The sequence below is a fragment of the Convolutriloba macropyga genome, chromosome 3 (assembly GCF_964194025.1).
Source record: "Convolutriloba macropyga chromosome 3, txConMacr16.3, whole genome shotgun sequence".
NCBI lineage: Eukaryota > Metazoa > Xenacoelomorpha > Acoela > Convolutidae > Convolutriloba > Convolutriloba macropyga.
Window position 1 is genome coordinate 49,621,410 of NC_134470.1, and position 18,929 is coordinate 49,640,338.

General features: G+C 35.0%; 2 protein-coding genes across 5 annotated transcripts in view; one reads left to right on the forward strand and one right to left on the reverse strand.

The window, feature by feature from the left end:
• Positions 1-18,929, reverse strand: part of LOC142336253 (uncharacterized) — a 372,851-nt gene that overhangs the window by 271,997 nt on the left and 81,925 nt on the right. For all 3 annotated transcript variants that reach the window (XM_075384943.1, XM_075384942.1, XM_075384941.1), the window contains one exon: positions 15,839-15,980. In XM_075384943.1, the coding sequence (XP_075241058.1) occupies positions 15,839-15,980 (142 nt within the window). The remainder of the gene's footprint in view (positions 1-15,838; positions 15,981-18,929) is intronic.
• Positions 56-7,287, forward strand: LOC142337113 (alpha-N-acetylgalactosaminide alpha-2,6-sialyltransferase 5-like). 2 transcript variants are annotated; one of them, XM_075386208.1, is made up of 3 exons: positions 56-302; positions 1,026-1,970; positions 6,830-7,287. In XM_075386208.1, exons 2-3 carry the CDS (start codon positions 1,280-1,282, stop codon positions 7,129-7,131), a joined length of 993 nt encoding a protein of 330 aa, XP_075242323.1. In that variant the 5' UTR covers positions 56-302; positions 1,026-1,279; the 3' UTR covers positions 7,132-7,287. The 2 variants fall into 2 exon arrangements, with proteins under 2 accessions (XP_075242323.1, XP_075242324.1); XM_075386209.1 differs by lacking the exon at positions 56-302 and adding an exon at positions 671-687.

Genomic DNA, 18,929 nt, shown 5'->3' on the forward strand with positions numbered 1-18,929 from the left:
CACATGCAACGTTTTTACAATTGCTAATAAGAAGCGTGTTTAAAAATAACAAACGATCGTGGAAAGTGCGCCAACACAAGCGTTCTTAACCATAACTGAAATGCTGTGAATACACTAGACAATTTTTAACAAAAGGACCATTATAACACAATATATACTTTTAATATTTCACTTCCACCGACCCACGATTAGCTGTGCCGAGAAGCTGAAAGGTTTTCTGTTAATTTGAAATTCAAATTATTACCAGCAAAAACAGACAAATTTGGCCTAAGGACATGAAAAAGCATTTAAATTTTCATTAGGTTTAGGCCTCCGTTTTATTCATAGTCCCTCCGATAAAGTCGAAACAGGCAAATGTTTCAAAAACACTCGAAAGGTCAAGTTCAATTTAAGAAAAAACGTAGAAAAAATGCAGATGACATTCAGCTTAAGAAAAGAAGCGTTGACATTTGTTCACAAACGTTCGATTATTTCGACTTATAGTCAGTCCCATAAAGTTGCAACGCTATCGAACGTCTCAAAGGTCAAAGTTCAAATTTAAAACATGCAGGTATTAGCACTTTGATGTTCATTTGCTTGCCAGGAGTTTTTCGAACGTTTGCTTGCGTTGCAACTTTATGGGACTTACTATAAACGAACTTTTCAAAAACACTGCCCATGTTGTCATTTGAAAACTCATAATCGAAAGTTCGAATATTTCAACTTTATGGGACAGACTAAACTCAAAATTTAACCTTTGAAACATTCGATAGCGTTGCATCTTTATGGGACTAACTATAGATCATTTCATCTTAATTTGGATGATCTATAGTCTGTCCCATAAAGTTGAAATAAGCGAACGTTTGAAAAGCGCCAAAAACGTGCAATTGAGCGTCAATGTGGTCATTTGAATGTCAACGTGTTTTCCATTAAGATTTCATTTATCAATTTTTTCTACATCTTTTAAAATTGAACTTTGAACTTTGAGCTCTAACCTGTGGCTTTTGAAACGTTCGCTTATTTCAACTTTATGGGACACGCTATAGATTTCAAATCTTTCCTATGAAATTCATGAAATATATATCACTACCACAACTTTACGGGACTTAATTTGTTGACATTGTTGGACACATTAATCTGACTTCTAATTGGATATTTCAAAACCAGTTATTTCAAATTAATTCGTTTTCTGCAATTTGATTTGGTTACCTTTGTTTTGACTCGACATAGAAAATACTTAATCGATAAATTGTTAAACGTCTTGCATATTGTTAACGACAGAAGCGGTGATAAAAACGTGATGAGAAAACGTAGGAGATATTATTCACAATTATTGAGCCAATCTCTTTCGATGTTCACTTTGCTCACTAGAAAGTTCAGCTGCTCTGTGTTGGTTTTGGTCATTATCGCATTGTTTTACTTTTTCCGAAACAGACAAATATTACTCACAGCTTCCGGTGTCTCCGTAAAGGTCAAATCGAAAATAACCAGCCAAGAATTACTACTGCCAAAACGGCCACCTTTTGAGGCAAAGTTTGTTCAGAAGTTATCAGAGTCATTATTTTCGCTTATAGTTGACAATCCTTTGAAGCTAAAATGTTCAAATTGCGCTATTGTTTTCAGTTCAGGTCATCTCACGAACTCAACTTCGGGTTCAAAAATTGATTCGGCCGATTGCGTCGTTCGGTTTAACGATGCACCCGCCGGAGGGGTTTACGCAAAAGATGTGGGCGATAAAACGACAGTTCGGTTTGTGGGTAACCACGCAGCCAAAGAAATCGTTTCAAGAAAATTGAAATTGAATGATTCATTAATCCTAAATGAGATAATCATTCTTAACTCTGTTCACAGTGAAGTTTTGGATTTGATTGAAGCTTTTCCACAAACCGAGTTTTACGTGACCTCCAAGAGTGCTTTTTCGGCTGTATTCAGTCAAGAACTAGAAAATATAGCTTTGGAAGGAAATGGGAAAAGCGTGAAAGTCAGTTCAGGTGAGAATATTATCCTTATTGTGACAACAGATGTGAGTTGATCACGGAAGCATTTTAGTTTTTGTATCTTGCTCTAAATTTTCTCTCCTGTGACATAAAATGTTCATTAATGACTTTACTCACAAGTGGCAAAAAAATATTTGAGCATAAGCAACTGAACGTAGAAGATACAAATAGGAACAATTGTTGTTAGGATTTTTGAATGTATTCTGCTTGGATTTAACATTGGGGTAATATAAAAAGCGGGACCGAAGGGATCATATATCTTTTAATTTTTTCCTTAAAGCAATTTTTAAATATAAGTTGTATGTGTCATATAATACAAATTTTGGTGTCAACAAAGTCAGTATTTCGTCTCATAAATATGAAGAGGGAACTTTCTGGTTAGCTACGTTCTCCTAATATTTTCTTCATATAGTACCACCCATTTTAGCAATGCTTAGTGAAAGCAAATCTAAATCGTAGCGACGTTAATATTGATAAAAATTTAAAGGCGAACAGACAAAACAGTCCCAGACAAAACAGTCTCAGACAAAACAGTCCCAGACAAAACAGTCCCAGACAAAACAGTCCCGGACAAAACAGTCCCGGACAAAACAGTCCCGGACAAAACAGTCCCGGACAAAACAGTCCCGGACAAAACAGTCCCGGACAAAACAGTCCCAGACAAAACAGTCCCAGAGAAAACAGTCCCGAATAGCAAAATATTCCCAGACAGAACAGTCCCAGACAAAATAGTCCCAAGAAAGCAGACAAAACAGTCCCAGACAAAATAGTCCGGACTAAAGATAAAGTTAAGCATATTCGCAACAATTAACAACGAAACCCTTAAGTTATTCATGTGATTATATTTCATTGAACAAATATTAACATATTTGTTGCTAAATAATGTATTTTGTATAACGAGTTTTTGGTTTAATCCTAATTCATATCAATTAAAAGAAATGCATTCAGAAGCTTATCTCATAGATTATGCTTGATAATTGTTTGTAGATTAGATTTACAATTGTTGCGATACTTATTTGGGACTATTTTGTCTGTCTGCTTTCTTGGGACTATTTTGTCTGGGAATATTTTGCAATTTGGGACTGTTTTGTCTGGGACTGTTTTGTTCGGAAACGAAATTTAAATACTTGTGCTGATAAATACATTACTTGGCCAATGTCCGAAGAATCGACTATGCCTACTCAATTTTGTCTCGATTTTTTACGACCCATGTTATAAAATTAAAGTTGTAAGCGTGTATTGAAACAAATGATACTATGCCAATTTAGCTAAATTTGCTTAAAATATCTTTCCCATGGATACAAAATCTTTTTGTCGAAATGAAAAAAACATCAATTTGGTGATTAATTTCAGAAACGTCCCACTTGACACAAATTGTGGATTGAGAAGACAATTGATGGTTTTGAAGTTACTCATATTACTGTTTACAAGAATAATTAAGTATTTGAAGTTCATCTCGAGCAATTGCTAATAAAATGTGATCATTAAAGTTTTAGGCTACACTTAAATGCTCAAAATCGCTTTGTACCCACCAAACCCGGGAGGAGGTTTCACCCCCATTTCACCCCTAATTAGCGGGGATTAGGGTGTAATCCGTTTTCTACTCTTATTTATCCGGGAAAAGAGTGTAAGTGTAATATTAGTTACAAAATTACACTGTTTCTTTTGTACATTCTTTTTACACTCTTAGAGAGAGTGTAATTAAGGGTGGAATGATAAAAGATTACACCCTTTTTACCACCCTTATGAAAAGAATCAATTATTTTTACACTCTTACAACATTTTTATTTCTAGAGTGTAATTTAAAGTGGACTTATAAAAAAATTACTCGTTTTCCCACCGTTATGGCTTCTATGACATATTTTTACACTCTTACACCATTGTTATTGAGAGTGTAATTGGTGTAATTAAAGGTCGATTGCGATAAAAAAATTCTTCTTTCCACCGTTATCGCTTTGTATCATTTCTTTATACTCTTACTTCCCTCGCGTGCAATTTCTTCACACCCTTCCACCCTTGTTGTTTATATATATGAGTCAAAACATGATTATATGTGCGTTTTTGTTTATGTGTGTGTTTAAAAGTGACCACTCCAATTGGAAGAAAGCGAAACACTAAAAAATGAGCAATTTAACCTATTCAATGTTTTCAGTGAAAAGATTAAGATTTTACTGACTGCGACACCGTTCTCGAATAGTATAATTTTTGATTTTAGCCCGCAGTATAATTTTTGATTTACTATATGTATGTTAATTTTCAGGTGTAGAAATTTCCCTGAAAACAACGGAGAAAAGAGTGTAAAGAGTGTAAATATAAAAAATTATACCCATATTTCTCCGCTTAATTAGCGGTGTAAGAGTTTAATTATGAAGAGTGTAATTGTAAAAATGAGAGTGGAAGAGTAAAAATTTTTAAAAAAATACACTTTTATTCCGTCTATGACGACCGGGGATAAGAGTGTAAAGAGAGTAAAAATTTTAAAAAATTACACCCCTATTTCTCCGCTTGAATAGCGGTGTAGGAGTGTAATTATGAAGAGTGTAATTTTAAAATTAAGAGTGGAAGAGTGTAAAAATAATTTTAAGGTGTAATAGAAAGAGTGTAAAAGAAAATTAAAAGTGGATTTACTATTTGAATTTACACTCTTTTAATTAAAATTACACTCTTAAAATTACACTCTTACACCGCTAACTAAGCGGAGAAGTAGGGGGTAATTTTTTTATTTTTACACTCTTTTCACTTTTCCCCCCGTTATTTTCCAGGAAAAGCCTCCCCCCCCTGGAATGCAGAGTTTTTCGAAATTTGTCTTCTCAGACATCAGCCACGTAGTCTATTGCTTGTCCCAAATGCATTTTTTCCGTTAACATACGAACCGTCTGGGGGGATGAACACATTAGTGAAGTTGTACGTGCCAAAAGATGGAAATAAGTCGCAAAAATTGAAGCCTTGACAAAAGGGCTACATTGATGGAAAACGTCGTTACTCTGAAAAATTATTTAAATAGATTGGAATAAAAAACTTTTGAAATGGTCAATTTGGATAATGTTTTGCAATATAAAGGAAACATAGTAAACAACATCAGTTTAAACTCCACAGCAACTTATTGACTAAAAATTTATACCCGAACGAGCAGATTGATCAACATTTCTGGTCTACCAAATCTTATTTTGATGCAGTTGAGTTTGGACTCAACAATTCCTAAAGTGAAAGGCTAAAATAACCAACAATTGTTTGGATTTTAATAAAAAACATAAAGGCGAAAAATATAATATACTGAGCTAATTCAGTTAACTGTTTTTTATGAAAGCATTTTTTTAAAAAAAAAACAGATTGATAATTGACGTCTGAAATAATTTAAGTTTTATTGTTTGATCGATTCATAAGAGTTTTTTTACTTATTTTTAGTTAAAGTCGGAACAGATATTTTAGAAAATTGTGAATGGATATTATTTGTTTAATTATTTGTTTAATCGTGTTTTTTTTTGCATTTATCCTTTAATAGCCCAATCGACAGCAATCAATTAGTCAAAATTAGTTGTGAATTGCGTTAAGATTTTTCTTGAACTATAAATATTTTTGACAATTTAGCTGTTTGAAAACTATTTTTGATTTATTATAATATACATATTTCATTAAAGCTTATTCAAAGTGATGAGTAACTCAATAAGACCTAAAATTAAGCTTCATTTTCTCTTCTGGACAAAAAAAAATTTCAAAAATAAAAATAAAAAGATTGATTAAATTTAATAGCTTTCATCAAATATAATATTTTAAAGAGTCTCAGAAAAACGTATCGATCTGACAAAATGAGGCTGCATTAAAGTTGCAAACTCCAAAAAATTAATTAGTTGGAATTTACAAAATTCGACAAATCCGATGGTTTCCTGGGAAATGTATTTATAGCTTTCTTAAAATGTCGAATTAGGCAGCACTTTCAAAATCTGAAAAAGTATCAAAAAGTGGCCGTTTATCAGAATTTTTAATGTAGTCAGAGAAAATGAAAAAAAATACAAGCATTTTAGCAAAAATTTTCATTTTTTCTTTAAAATAAAAATGCGTCAATTATTTTTGGAGAAGCTAGATGATTTCAGTATTACAATCATAACGGTTGTTTGAAGTATTCAAATTAGTAGTGAAAAACAATAATATACGACATTTTATCTATGTTTTTATTGTTCTGAATCGATTAAAACCGCTTAGCAATCTGTATGTGTCAAAAGTGTTTTATTATGGTTGAGTTATTTTCACATTTGAAAATTGTTTGTTCTTACCAGAGTTTTCGGTGGGTTCTTTAACAGTAATTTAGTTTGTTAGTTTGAGGAGCCCTAGATTTTGCTACTTGTGAAACGAGTCAAGAAAGGCAGCTGAGTTTATGAGAAAAAACTGAGATGGATCAAATTTTTAAATTCTGAGATGAACAATTTTCAAAATTTTTTGTCAAATAGTTGAGTTCTTTCAAAAGTAGATGAGCAACAGTATCTCAATTCATGTTAGTCCTGGTAGTTTTCAGGCTAAATTTTATGACACACGAATTTCTTTGATTAGGCAATTTCAGTTTTGATCCACCTTAATTGAACTCTTTAGAGAAGCAGCTAATCGTAAATGCACCAGTATAGTTTTACAACTCAAGCTGTTTAGACGGGCAGAAAAACTCTATTCATCTTCCTTAAAAATTCACCTACTGCTTTTGAACGAGATTTTTGGTGGGAAATGTTTAAGTTACTAGTCCGAGAAAACCATAAAAAATAGGCAGTAATTTCTCGTGTCTAAAAACTTTGCACTCATTTAGTCTAACTGGTCACACTAATTTTGTAATTTTAGTCAGACAACATTAGTTTTGTGTTGTTGTTTAGGTTTCTCTGGAGTTTCGACAATGCTCTCATTTTGTCCCTCAACTACAATATACGGTCTATCACCTCCAGAGTTCTGTGAGAGAAACCCAAACTCAAATGTTCGTTATCACTACTATTCACACGTTGCTGAACAAGTGACGTCAGGCGAGAAAACGGAGTGCAGCTTTTACGAGAGTATTATGAGAGGGGAAATGGACAGGAAGAAAGATGGAAAAGTTCACGTGTTCAGTAGTGAACATGAAGTTTACAGGAAGTGGCAATCTGTTCATAACATTACATTTAGAGCACCCCATTGGGACTGAACGCAATCATCTGTGAATAAGGGAGTGTGGAGATTAAAACTTGGTTTATTTAAAACTGATTTGCAGAATCTTGTGCCGTGTTCTGGTGCAAAACTACGCATTTTGTGTAATATATAAACTCAAAGTTAAACTCTAAATAAAAACTAACAACGTTTACATTTTTTTACTACATTGTAGCACTGCTTACTCAAGCATAGTAATATCTCCATTAGATGCTTACTATTTGTATAATTTAGGTCAAGCGTGGTTTTTTTTAGTTAGTTGACACTTTTATTAATCACAATTTTATCTTTGACACCATGAAATTTTGTGGTTAAAATAAATAGGTCCGATTTTTGACAGGTCTCAAAGACAAATATGCGTCCTAACACTAGGGCTAATGAAACAAAAACATAGGAATCAAATGCCTGGTTCTAACAAAGACAAGACCAAATTAGCACACAAATTTCCAATAATAGCAAAATGGGTGTTTTGCAAGGCAAAAAAACCTGATAAGAGGCACAAAAAATTGTGGTGCGGTTTGGGGCAAGGCAAAAAAAGACCAAGATTATTCAAGTTGGAAAACCTCGAGGTCATTCACATTAACACTTAGCCCGTTGAAACTACAAACAAAGTAAATCAATTTTTTGCCTTAATTATTTTCAGTCAAAAACCACAAAATTAGGTAATTGGCATTGCTCCACATTCCCCTTGATCCGTCAAGCTTGAATAAGTTATAACTCACTTGCGTTATGTACAACAAAATTGTAAAAGCGCTACACGGAAAAGCTCCAATAAAGCTACCCCCGGTGGCTGGAAAAACACCACGGGCAGAACAGTCGGGTCTCCAAGACCAAAACAAAGAAACGAACAAAGCAGCTGATCCAACAAGGGAAAAGAATCCCTCGCTGCGATGCAAAGCGAGTAAAAGCAGCAGCAAAGCGAGCAACAACAGCAGAAAAGCGAGCAACAACAGCAGCAAAGCGAACAACAATAGCAGCAAAGCGAGCAACAACAGAGCAACGCGAACAACATTAGCCTCAAAGTGAACGACAACAACATCAACCAACTTATGATAGCGATTTGTCAGAAGATGGACAAGTTGAGCTACAAGCGCTAGTGGAAACAAAGAATACAAAATGAGCGTCCCTATGCTGAGTAAATGGTAACTCTGATCTAATTTTTATAATTGTCATGAGTGTGATAGTCCTCTTTCACAAAATATATCAAAATTGAACAATTACCCCTAATTTTTTGGCTCAACACGAGTAACAAAATAACAATGCATTGTTCCACCGGCCATTCCGGCCTTTAATTAATTTTTGCCTCTTTTTGGGCCCATTTTGTTTCCTGTACAACAATCCCAGTGGGCTTGTTCGAAACAATTGGTCCCATAAAACATTTAATTACAATTCTCAAATCTGTTGTTGTGACGAAATTAAGATCATCTGGACCATTGATAGCAGGGGCAGCGCCCATCAGTTTTAATAAATGGCGGTCCAGGCCTTCTTTCCGTAAAGAACGAATAATTTTTTAAAATTTTTCTGCCTTGATTTGGGTTTCCGGTCAAAATTGTGCAAAGTGCAGCGCACACGCAATTAAAATTAGAGTCAAAAATGTCAACGGTTTTAGGGATAAAGGCTGTAGGATCTAATGAAGAGCGGTCTTGAAGCAATTGCTCAGCAAAGGCCTTTCGTTAACATCTAGGCCTAATTCGTTAGAAATTCTATCGAGCGTAAGAGAAGTAGCATGAACAAGAAAACCGGTAAAACGCCTATGAATGATCTCATCACTGCAACTATCACAGTTGCGTACTACTTCCAGAACGATGAGCTGAGCTCCCTGAACATTGTAAGATTGTTGAACAAGCAGTTCGGCTTGACTGCTTTAATATGCTCGTAGTCTCGATGTAATTTTCGAATGATAATTTTTGAATTCCTGGAATTCAAGATTGAGGCGATTCTATTTCATCAGTTAGAATTGGTTTTCGTTTGTTGTACCGACTGCAATTGTTTAAAATGGTGCCTTTTCTGTTGATTAAGACTGACATCTTGTGATATTGTTCCACAGCGATGTAATTTGAGAATAGATTGATAAAGTGGGAAATCCAAAATTGTGAATGAATGCTAGTAGGAAATAGGGTTTAAGGAATAGGTGATTTGCTAGTGTCTTGGTGTTTGCTTAAGTTCATCGGCAAACAAAAAATGGCATGCACACTAATTTTTTGATTGAGTTCTCAGAGCATGAAATATTGATCTGCCACTCTCTGGTCACCCCCCCCCCCCGCAAGTCCTCAAAACCCTACTCCCCAAGCCCGATTGTCCTGAAATTTTGACTGGTCATTCCTGGGACAATTTTGTAGGCATTGAGAAAAATAACGGGCTTTTTCGCACTCAAATTTGTTCTTTTGGCCTCTAAATTAAACAAAGAAAAAGATGAAATGCGAATTTTTTTCATCCTTCTTTGAAAGAAACAACACTTTTTCCAGAGTCAAAACAGTTTACCGAGACCACGTTCAGACATGAAGAGTTCAGAGAAATTGCCTTTCAATCTCAAAGTAATAGCAGTTAAACTATTTTACAACGAAAAAAGGACAGAAAGAGTTAATATTTCGTTTTCCATTTTCTGTGATCCTAAGTTAAAAATTTATATAAACTAAACGCTGCGCCAGCCTAAACGGGAAACATAGGTACCATAGGTGAAATCGGATGCGTATCCGTTACTGGGACTGTAACAAACGAGTGTGCGTAAATTTGCACATTTTGTTGAGCATTAAATATGGGTAGTGCCATAATCTGAAACCATCAAACCGAGTTAAACACGCAGCTCCCGTCATCTCGAGCAAACATTCACCTAGATAAATTACATCTTGTGACTGAGCTTTTACACTCACTATTACCCTTAGACGCTAGATCAAAAAGTTTTAAAAGGAACGACATGTTACGTTTTGCGGATATAAGACTGATAAGGTTGAGTACCCTCATGCGAGAAAAATGCTCAGAGAGAAACTTGCGAATCTGAAAAGCAGAGTGTCCTTGAATAAATTAGTGATAGTTTGACTCACTAATTAGACGAAGTTGACACTTGAGTTCAACTTGCTGAGGTAAAAAGAATGTTGGAAAGAAAGTGAATAACCGACATTTGGAATAGATTAAATTACACTGAATTATTGGTATCGGGATTTCTCCAACTGATGTAAGTTGAATTTCAATTTTAGTTTTGAATAACAGGATAGTATTTGATTGTGTTCTTTAATTCTCTATTCTTGGGTAATCCTTAGGCTCAATTCCATCAAAGAACCGATTTTTTCCTTGTTGTTTTAATAGCTATATTTCAGTGAAGTATTACTTTCATTACTTGGAAGAGAAAGTAATTATCTCGCGCATCAAATATCTTATATATTGAGAGAGAGCAACGGGGACAACAATCTGTACTTAATGGCCAGGCGACTCACTTTTTTCGAAGAACCTTTCAAATTGGATAGAGTTTTGGGCGCTAGCCAGTCACCAGTTAGAAGCCTTCTAACGATGGAAATACAAATTTCTATACTATAAAATTTCATGAAGTCGGAATGTGATTGTGACCTGATTCAGTCAAGATTACAGTAATTGCGCTGCGAGAAGTCACTGGATCTGTAGAAACCTTATACTAGCAAAAAATTTGTTCTAAACAAAAACAAATTAAACGAAATCATGGATTATTGTTTGCCCCTATGTGGGGACATTAAGTTTTTTCTCGGGGATCTCAATTTATTTTGATCATGGGACTATGCATATATGGGTTGCATCATGTAGCCAATTTAGATAGGCACACTGGCACAAGAAGGTCCACTGAGATAGGCGCACTAACACATGAGCAAAAAATACAGTAAATGAAAATGTCAGTTTAGCCTGACAATTATTTGATTCCAACAAGGGACTGCTGAAAGATTTACTGCTTCCGAAGATTTTGTTAAATGTGAATGTGATGGTAGTATTCCGTAGCTTGAATTGGAAACGCTAGCAAACGTTTAATGTCAAGGTTCAATTTTTGAAAACTGCACATCGGAATATCGCTGATCATATGCATGCATAGTTTTTTTGTTTTTGGAGGTTGGCTTGCGTTTCAATTTTATAAGCTCACTGTAACTGTAAAAACAAAATGCTTCAGCACAGCGACGTCTAAGTTACCCTTCTCTCATAAAACACTTTTTTGGGGTTATGAGCCAAAAGCAAGTTTTAATGGGGAACACCGAACAACTTGACCCAGAGGGTCACATCGCATTTTAAAAATAAGATGGACTTATTGAGATACATTCGACAACAGTTCCAAATTTTACGGTATTGAGTTTTTTTCATAGGTACGTTTGAACGAGCATACGCACGCACCGAAACTTTTAACAAGCAGTCTGGAACATAGAAGATTTCTGTGGGCTGGGTATTTTCATAAACAAAAATGGTCTAATTAAAATTTTCATTCAATTTGAACAATTGCCTCAAACTCAGTAGCTTAATGTTGAAATCTAGCAAACATTTGACAGATTAATATTCAAACTTAGAACTCGCATATATTACAATATTAATGCTCATATGCATGTCTAAGAGTTTTTTAAACCTTCACCTGCCTTCCATCTCTCTGAAACTCTGTACAAAATGCCGCAGCACAGAGCTTCGGTTACATGATAGTTTTTCGCATAAAGTTGCAACGCAAACACGTTCAAAATACTCCTGACATACAAATTGACATCAAATTTTTAAGTAATTTGACATCAATTTGACATCAAATTTTTTGCAATTTTTAAGTATGGTCTTTGACTTTTGGGACAATTGATGGCGTTGTAATTTTATGGGACCAAATATATTTGAAACGTTCTATCATAATGATCCAATAGAGGTTTGCATTTCATCACTTTGTGGGACACACTTTTTTGCCTTTTTAATTGATATTTACATAATCAAGTTAACAACGAAGCGGCAGCCAATCGCATGCCGAACTTAATATAATTACATCTTGCCCTCGTCTTCTTGTTATCGAATAGTTCTTTTTTGCAACTTTAGAGGTTTTGATTGTTTTCTAGATTTTGGAAACCATCAGCATTGGTTAGAATTTTTTTTGAAATACTATTCATCTTTTCATTAAAATTCAGAAATTGATACATACTCTAATTAATTGATCTCAAGACCATTGCTAAGACAGTTTGTTACTACATTTTTTTGTAGGAAATTAAAAAAACTTGCTAACGTAGCTAAGCTTCAACCAGAATGTTCAATATGAAAATAAGAATTTATCTAGTGAAGACTAAGGACAGCCTTATTTTGAACCTATTTAGTCAAATTCTAAAGAATTTCGTACTTTTTCATGGATAATTGACAACTTATAGCATGAAAAACAATTAAAATTGATCTTCAGATAATTAATGTGACCCAGGTTTGTACGTTTTTGTGACAGAATTCATAGTTTGCGGTAAATAGTTTGCGACATCCGACAGTAGTATATATTTCCCGCGAAATTTTCAAAACTAGCTTCATAAATGTGACAATGAAGAAGAAATAAATATTTCCGATCTTGTAATTTGTACTTTGAAAAGAAACCATCAATAAACTTTTTTGTAAATCAAAAATAAATAGATTTGTCCTCACTAGTCGTAAAATTTTCTAAGAAAGGCAAATTGTTTACATTAATTGTCGAAAGTTTGCTGCACCAGAATATGAAGGCTGCAATTGTTGAAAATGACTGACTGTTTTCGTTTGATATCCCCCAGAAAGCAGGCATCAACTGATAGTTGATAAGAAAACGAATAGGAAATGGCAAAAAAATGTGGAATTTTGGATGTTTTAACCTCATTACATTGAAAATTTGTTAGTTCACGTTCGAGGCTGGCTAACATCAATGAAGAAAGTTGTCCTTGCACAAACACATAGCTTGTTCAGAGTTAATCAAAATTGAACAATTTTTAGTATTAACAAAATCTTTACTTAATTCCGAGAAAATTTTCCCTATTCATTGCAACATTGCCGTCAATAAACTTCCGAGTCCATGAGACACTCAGGGGTCCAAAATAAAGCTTGCACTGAGAAACTATTTTTTTTATTTATAACAAAAAACACAGAATTTGTCGAATGATGTCAGCTCTCAAAACAAATTTCAATGGGTAATTGCTGAACATGGAAAAACTCCAAAAATATAAAAACAATCTGAATTACCTCAAAAATTAGGAAAAAAGATGATTTTAATTGTTAAAGGGGAATTTTGGTATCACGTGAATAGTTTTTTAAAATGCAAAATTACAAAATTTGATATACTTTGAACAGACTACGTTCTGATTTGAACAAATTACTACTGAAATAAAACAAATTTTTATCAGAGAACCCTCATAATTTTTGCCAAAAACTGAAAACTAAACTTGAATGTCAGAAAGATTTTCTTATTTTTATTGAGAAGCACATTTTTTAACGGAGCCATTGACAAGACGTCTGAGCCAAAATGCAAAAAATTAGCAAACAATGCAAAAAAAAGATAATTCTTAGAAAAAAACAAGTTAGAACAATAAATTAATACAATAACTTAATACAAAAAAGGTAAAAACAAGTCACTAAGTCACTAAATCTCATCAACCATAGCTTTCGAATCCTTTCTTGCTAATATTTTGAAATGAGTAAAAAGCATCTTGGAGTCCATATACTATAACAAATTGACCACAAAACAAACTTCCTTCGGTCAGGGGTTCAAAAAGTGGTTTCAGTGAGAATATATCTTTTTTAAATATAACTCAAAAAGCTTACATTTAAAGGTTTCTTTATAGGTTTTTTCTTAAATAAAACTCTCAAAGGTTATATTCAAAGGTTGCACTGAGAATATATTTCTTTAAAATGTAACTCTCAAAGCAAATTTCAATGTTTAATTGCTGAAAATGGAAAACACTAAAATATTAAAGCAACCTGAGTTACCACAAAAATTAGGAAAAAAGATATTTATTGTTAATTGGGGTTTGGTTATCACGTTAATAAATTTTGTAAAAAATTAAAATTAGAACAATTGATGTATTATGAACAGATTATGTTCTGAGTTGAACAAATTGCTACTGAAATAAAACACATTTTTATCAGTAAATATTCATAATTAATGCAAAAAAAAATAAAACCTAAAGACAAAAAAGTTTTTCTTATTTTCTAGGTAAAGCAAAACTTTCTTTAAAGAAACATTGACAAAACGTCTGAGCCAAAATGTAAAAATTAGCAAAAAAATCCGAAACAAGTTAATACATAGAAAAAAATAGGTTAATGCACTAATTTAAAACAAAAAAAGATATTAAAAAGTCACTAATTCACTAAATCTCATCAGCCATCATTTTAGAATTCTATAATGCTTATATTTCAAAATGATTGAAAAGCAGCTTCGAGTCCATATACTATATTAAAACGACCACAAAACAAACTTCCTTAAAACAAACGACCACAAAACAAACTTCCACAAAACAAACTTCCTTTGATCAAATGTTCAAAAAATGCTTGCTACTGAAAAAATATTATTTAAAAAAATAACAAAAGACACAGAAATTGTCGAAAGATGCCAGTTCTCAAGCAAATTTCAATCTGCAATAGCTGAAGATGGGAAAACTCCAAAAAGATGAATACAATCTGAGATACCTCAAAAATCAGGAAAAAGATTATTTTTTGGGTATCACAGGGAGTTTGGGTATCACATAATGATTTTTAAAATGCAAAATAAAAAAAAATTAATGTACTTTGAACAGATTATATTCTAATTTGGACAAATTGCTACTGATGCAAAACAAATTTTTATCAGAGAACCTTCATAATTTTTGCCAAAAACTGAAAACTAAACTTGAATGTCAGAAAGATTTTTTTATTTTTATTGAGAAGCACATTTTTTTAACGGAGCCATTGACAAGACGTCTGAGCCAAAAAGCAAAAATAAGCAAACAATGCAAAAACGATAATAAAAATTCACTAAGTCACTAAATCTCATCACCCATTAATTTCAAATCTTATAATGCTCATAGTTTAAAACGAGTGAAAAACAGCTTCGAGTCCATATACTATACTAAAACAACCACAAAACAAACTCCCTTCGTATTTGGCATGAATGATGTCGTTTATAGTTCGCTAGTGACCCTTAACTTAAAGGACGCGTCCTACGCAATTTACCTATTAATATGTCAATTTCGGTCAATTTTTGCAAAAGAACTAAAATTCTAGTGGGAATCACACATAAATCCACCGCATTCACATTTAGCGTTAAAATTTGTCTCCTTTGCGGCAAGAGAAAAATAACGACTTTCTGATTATAGTACCGCTCCCAGCTTATGATGGCTAGTATCTAGAGTGTACAGCCGTTCCAATTACCGTAATCAACATAATTTTAGGGTGGGTATAATGGCACAGGCTCAAAAAAGATTTTTCACTAATAGTTAGCCCTGATTGCTACGCGTTTGTTTCTGGATTCGGGTTATTCCAGATGTAAAACAAGAGTTTAACTTCAGTCTGAAAGTTTGACCTAAATGCCAGAAATTGTTCTCTCTGAAGATACCCCTACTTTGAACCATGGAAATCCAAAAGTCAACTGAAATTGAAGAGTTTGTGCACTAAGAGATAATATACGTTTCAAATATATGTATGGTCAGGTATATGGTTGCCACTTTTGTATGACGTCATATATGGCCTGCATATGGTTGCCAAAAATTATCTATGGTGGTCAACCCGGGCTTTAAAGAGACAATAATTGCAACCTTGCATTTGGCTTTAAGAAGGTGAGGGTGATCTCGTTGGTGTCTGTGTCATCCTCATAGCTCTCCTCCTCACCATCCAACCACCAGTACACTCTATGGTGACTAGCTCGCTTGAAGTGCACTGCGCTCTTCATCATCTTGGCTGAAAAAGACTAATAATTAATGCAACACAGAAGCGCGAAACGTGAAATATCTCATTAGGATCGTGCTAAAATTCCTAAAATGTATTGTTTCGGACTCAATATGTTATGCCCCGAACTAGAGTTAATGTATTGTTATATAGCACTTTACTATGTAAAAAGAGCACGTGCGCCTTGGGAGCGTAAAAGTTATATGCCCCAGGATGATGGTGCGGGAGAGGGAGGGAAAACAGAATAGATCCAACTCCTATCCTGATCAGTGTGAAATTTGGAAGCAACATCCAAGATCGGGGAGTTTTTCGACAATAACTTTTTTTTCAAAAGGAAGACCGAATCATGAAGTTTCAACATGTATTATAGTTACAATTTAGCAAACCAAGATCTTGCTACGTTACGTATGAAAATTTTTTGGGAAAATTTTGTCGAATTTTTGCATACTTCCTGTTGACAAAATTGTATTTTTGTAAATATTTGACTCTTTTGTGAACTTTCTCTGTTTTTCAAATAACTATGTTCGCACTGCTGTCTTCCAAGAGTTGTCCTAAAACTGCTCCTCCTATTTCTTTCCAAGATTATGCAGTTTGCCATACGAGATCTTATATGATCTGCATCAGCAAAGAGCCGATAAGATAAAAGGTAAGAATGCGCCGAAAAATTCAGCACAGAAAAACCTTTCCTGGTAATTCACTTAAATGTGTAAGAAATGCGCTGAACTTTTAGGAATTTTTTTTCAAATTTTTTGTTTATTTGAGCGCCTTTCAGCGCAATTCTACAAAATGATTTAAAAATGTTAAAAATTGTTAAAACGATCAGGAAGCAACGGCGGATTAATGAAAATATAGCCAACACCCCGAAGAGTGCGATTCAAGACTGTGGCAAGACGAATAAAGAAATTAAAGAAACATTGACGTAGATGGGACGAAAAGAGCTTAGCTGTCCAAAACTTTCAGAGAGTTTATAAATAAAACTTCTTTTTTCAAAGCATTGTTGCAAAGTATATGAGCTAAATTTTTGTGAAAAATGCGGATTTTAGAGCCCTTTTACTATAATTTTCGCAATGTTCTCCGATACGGCTTGCAAAAATTTTCCACATATTACAGTTATCAAAAGTTTGAAACTGCTAGCCAATCAATTTGCTATGCGAGATTATGCCTCTTCGAGTTTGAACGAGTCTTCAAAAAATAGTTTTAGTTTCTGGACAGTTTCCATCTTTCAGGTTCTGTTAATGCCCAGTATTAACTTCTCCATTATATTGTAAAGTGCATGCCCTGTTTTGTTGATTGTGTATCACTTTGTAATGTGATAAGGTTATTGAAAGTCATGTAAGAAGAGAATTGAGTTGTAACTTTTGATGTCATGAAACCAAACAAGTAAACGAAGCAATTGAAACTTGAAATAATGAGAACAAAGGAGACATGATACGACAAAGAAGGAAGGATAGACAACGTCGTGATCATATTGGCGCTTCGATGATTTCCACCAACAAATGAAGCAAGTTTACCTCAAGGAGATGAGACAGCAAGGAAGTGGTCCTTCATGAATGTGTAATAGGAGTGCTACAACTGTTGGTAACGAGTCAATTTTTTTCTTGGTCAACGTCAACTCTGTGAGTACAAAATATTGAAAATAACAGTCGGGAAGTAGTCAAATGGTTTGCTCGTATTCAAGGTCAGGAGGAAGCATCATTTTGAGAGTTGAAAGCCGTTCTCTACGGAAAACTATCAAATAAGCTTCGGGGCCTATTGTAAGTTGGTAGTGGTTTAAAAAAAACGAATTGACGGATAGACAATTCAAATATTGGGTTGAGGAACTATATGCCAAATTGAACACCGTTTTTTAGTTTGAATTTTTGAGAAAAGCTAGGGTACAAAAACAAGCTCTTATTGGTGACATAATTTTGTAGTTGTTGTCATTAAAAAATATATATTTGAACTATTCGGTTCCTGTGAAGTTTTTTCAAAGGCTACAATACCAAGACGAGCATGATGTTTCTTTGGAACCAGTCTTGCACCGCTCCCCTTCGACCCAGCTGCCATCGCAAGCTCCAGTAGGCGCCTCCTACTGACTTCATTGACACTTAGTCGTGTCATAGCTCCATCAGTCGTGCGCCAACGCACTCCATCACCCAAGCTGCCATCGCCAGCTCCAGTAGGCGCCTCCTACTGACTTCATTGACACTTAGTCGTGTCATAGCTCCATCATCCGTGCGCCAACGCACTCCATCACCCCAGCTGCCATCGCCAGCTCCAGTAGGCGCCTCCTACTAACTTTATTGACATTTAGTCGTGTCATAGCTCCATCAGCCGTGCGCCAACGCTCTCCTTCACCCCAGCTGCCATCGCCAGCTCCAGTAGCCACCTCCTACTGACTTCATTGACACTTGGTTGTGTCATAGCTCCATCAGCCGTGCGCCAACGCACTACATCACCCCAGCTGCCATCGCCAGCTCCAGTAGGCGCCTCCTACTAACTTTATTGACATTTAGTCGTGTCATAGCTCCATCAACCGTGCGCCAACGCTCTCCTTCACCCCAGTTGCCATCGCCAGCTCCAGTAGCCACCTCCTACTGACTTCATTGACACTTGGTTGTGTCATAGCTCCATCAGCCGTGCGCCAACGCACTCCATCACCTCAGCTGCCATCGCCAGCTCCAGTAGGCGCCTCCTACTGACTTCATTGACACTTAGTCGTGTCATAGCTCCATCAGTCGTGCGCCAACGCACTCCATCACCCAAGCTGCCATCGCCAGCTCCAGTAGGCGCCTCCTACTGACTTCATTGACACTTAGTCGTGTCATAGCTCCATCATCCGTGCGCCAACGCACTCCATCACCCAAGCTGCCATCGCCAGCTCCAGTAGGCGCCTACTACTAACTTCATTGACACTTAGTCGTGTCATAGCTCCATCAGCCGTGCGCCAACGCACTCCATCACCCCAGCTGCCATCGCCAG

Bases quoted from the DNA above. Each gene is read 5' to 3' on its own strand.
- LOC142337113 (XM_075386208.1), top strand. From the start codon at position 1,280: ATGAGAAAACGTAGGAGATATTATTCACAATTATTGAGCCAATCTCTT. The intron at 1,971-6,829 runs GTGAGAATATTA...GTTGTTGTTTAG, and splicing joins AAGCGTGAAAGTCAGTTCAG to GTTTCTCTGGAGTTTCGACA.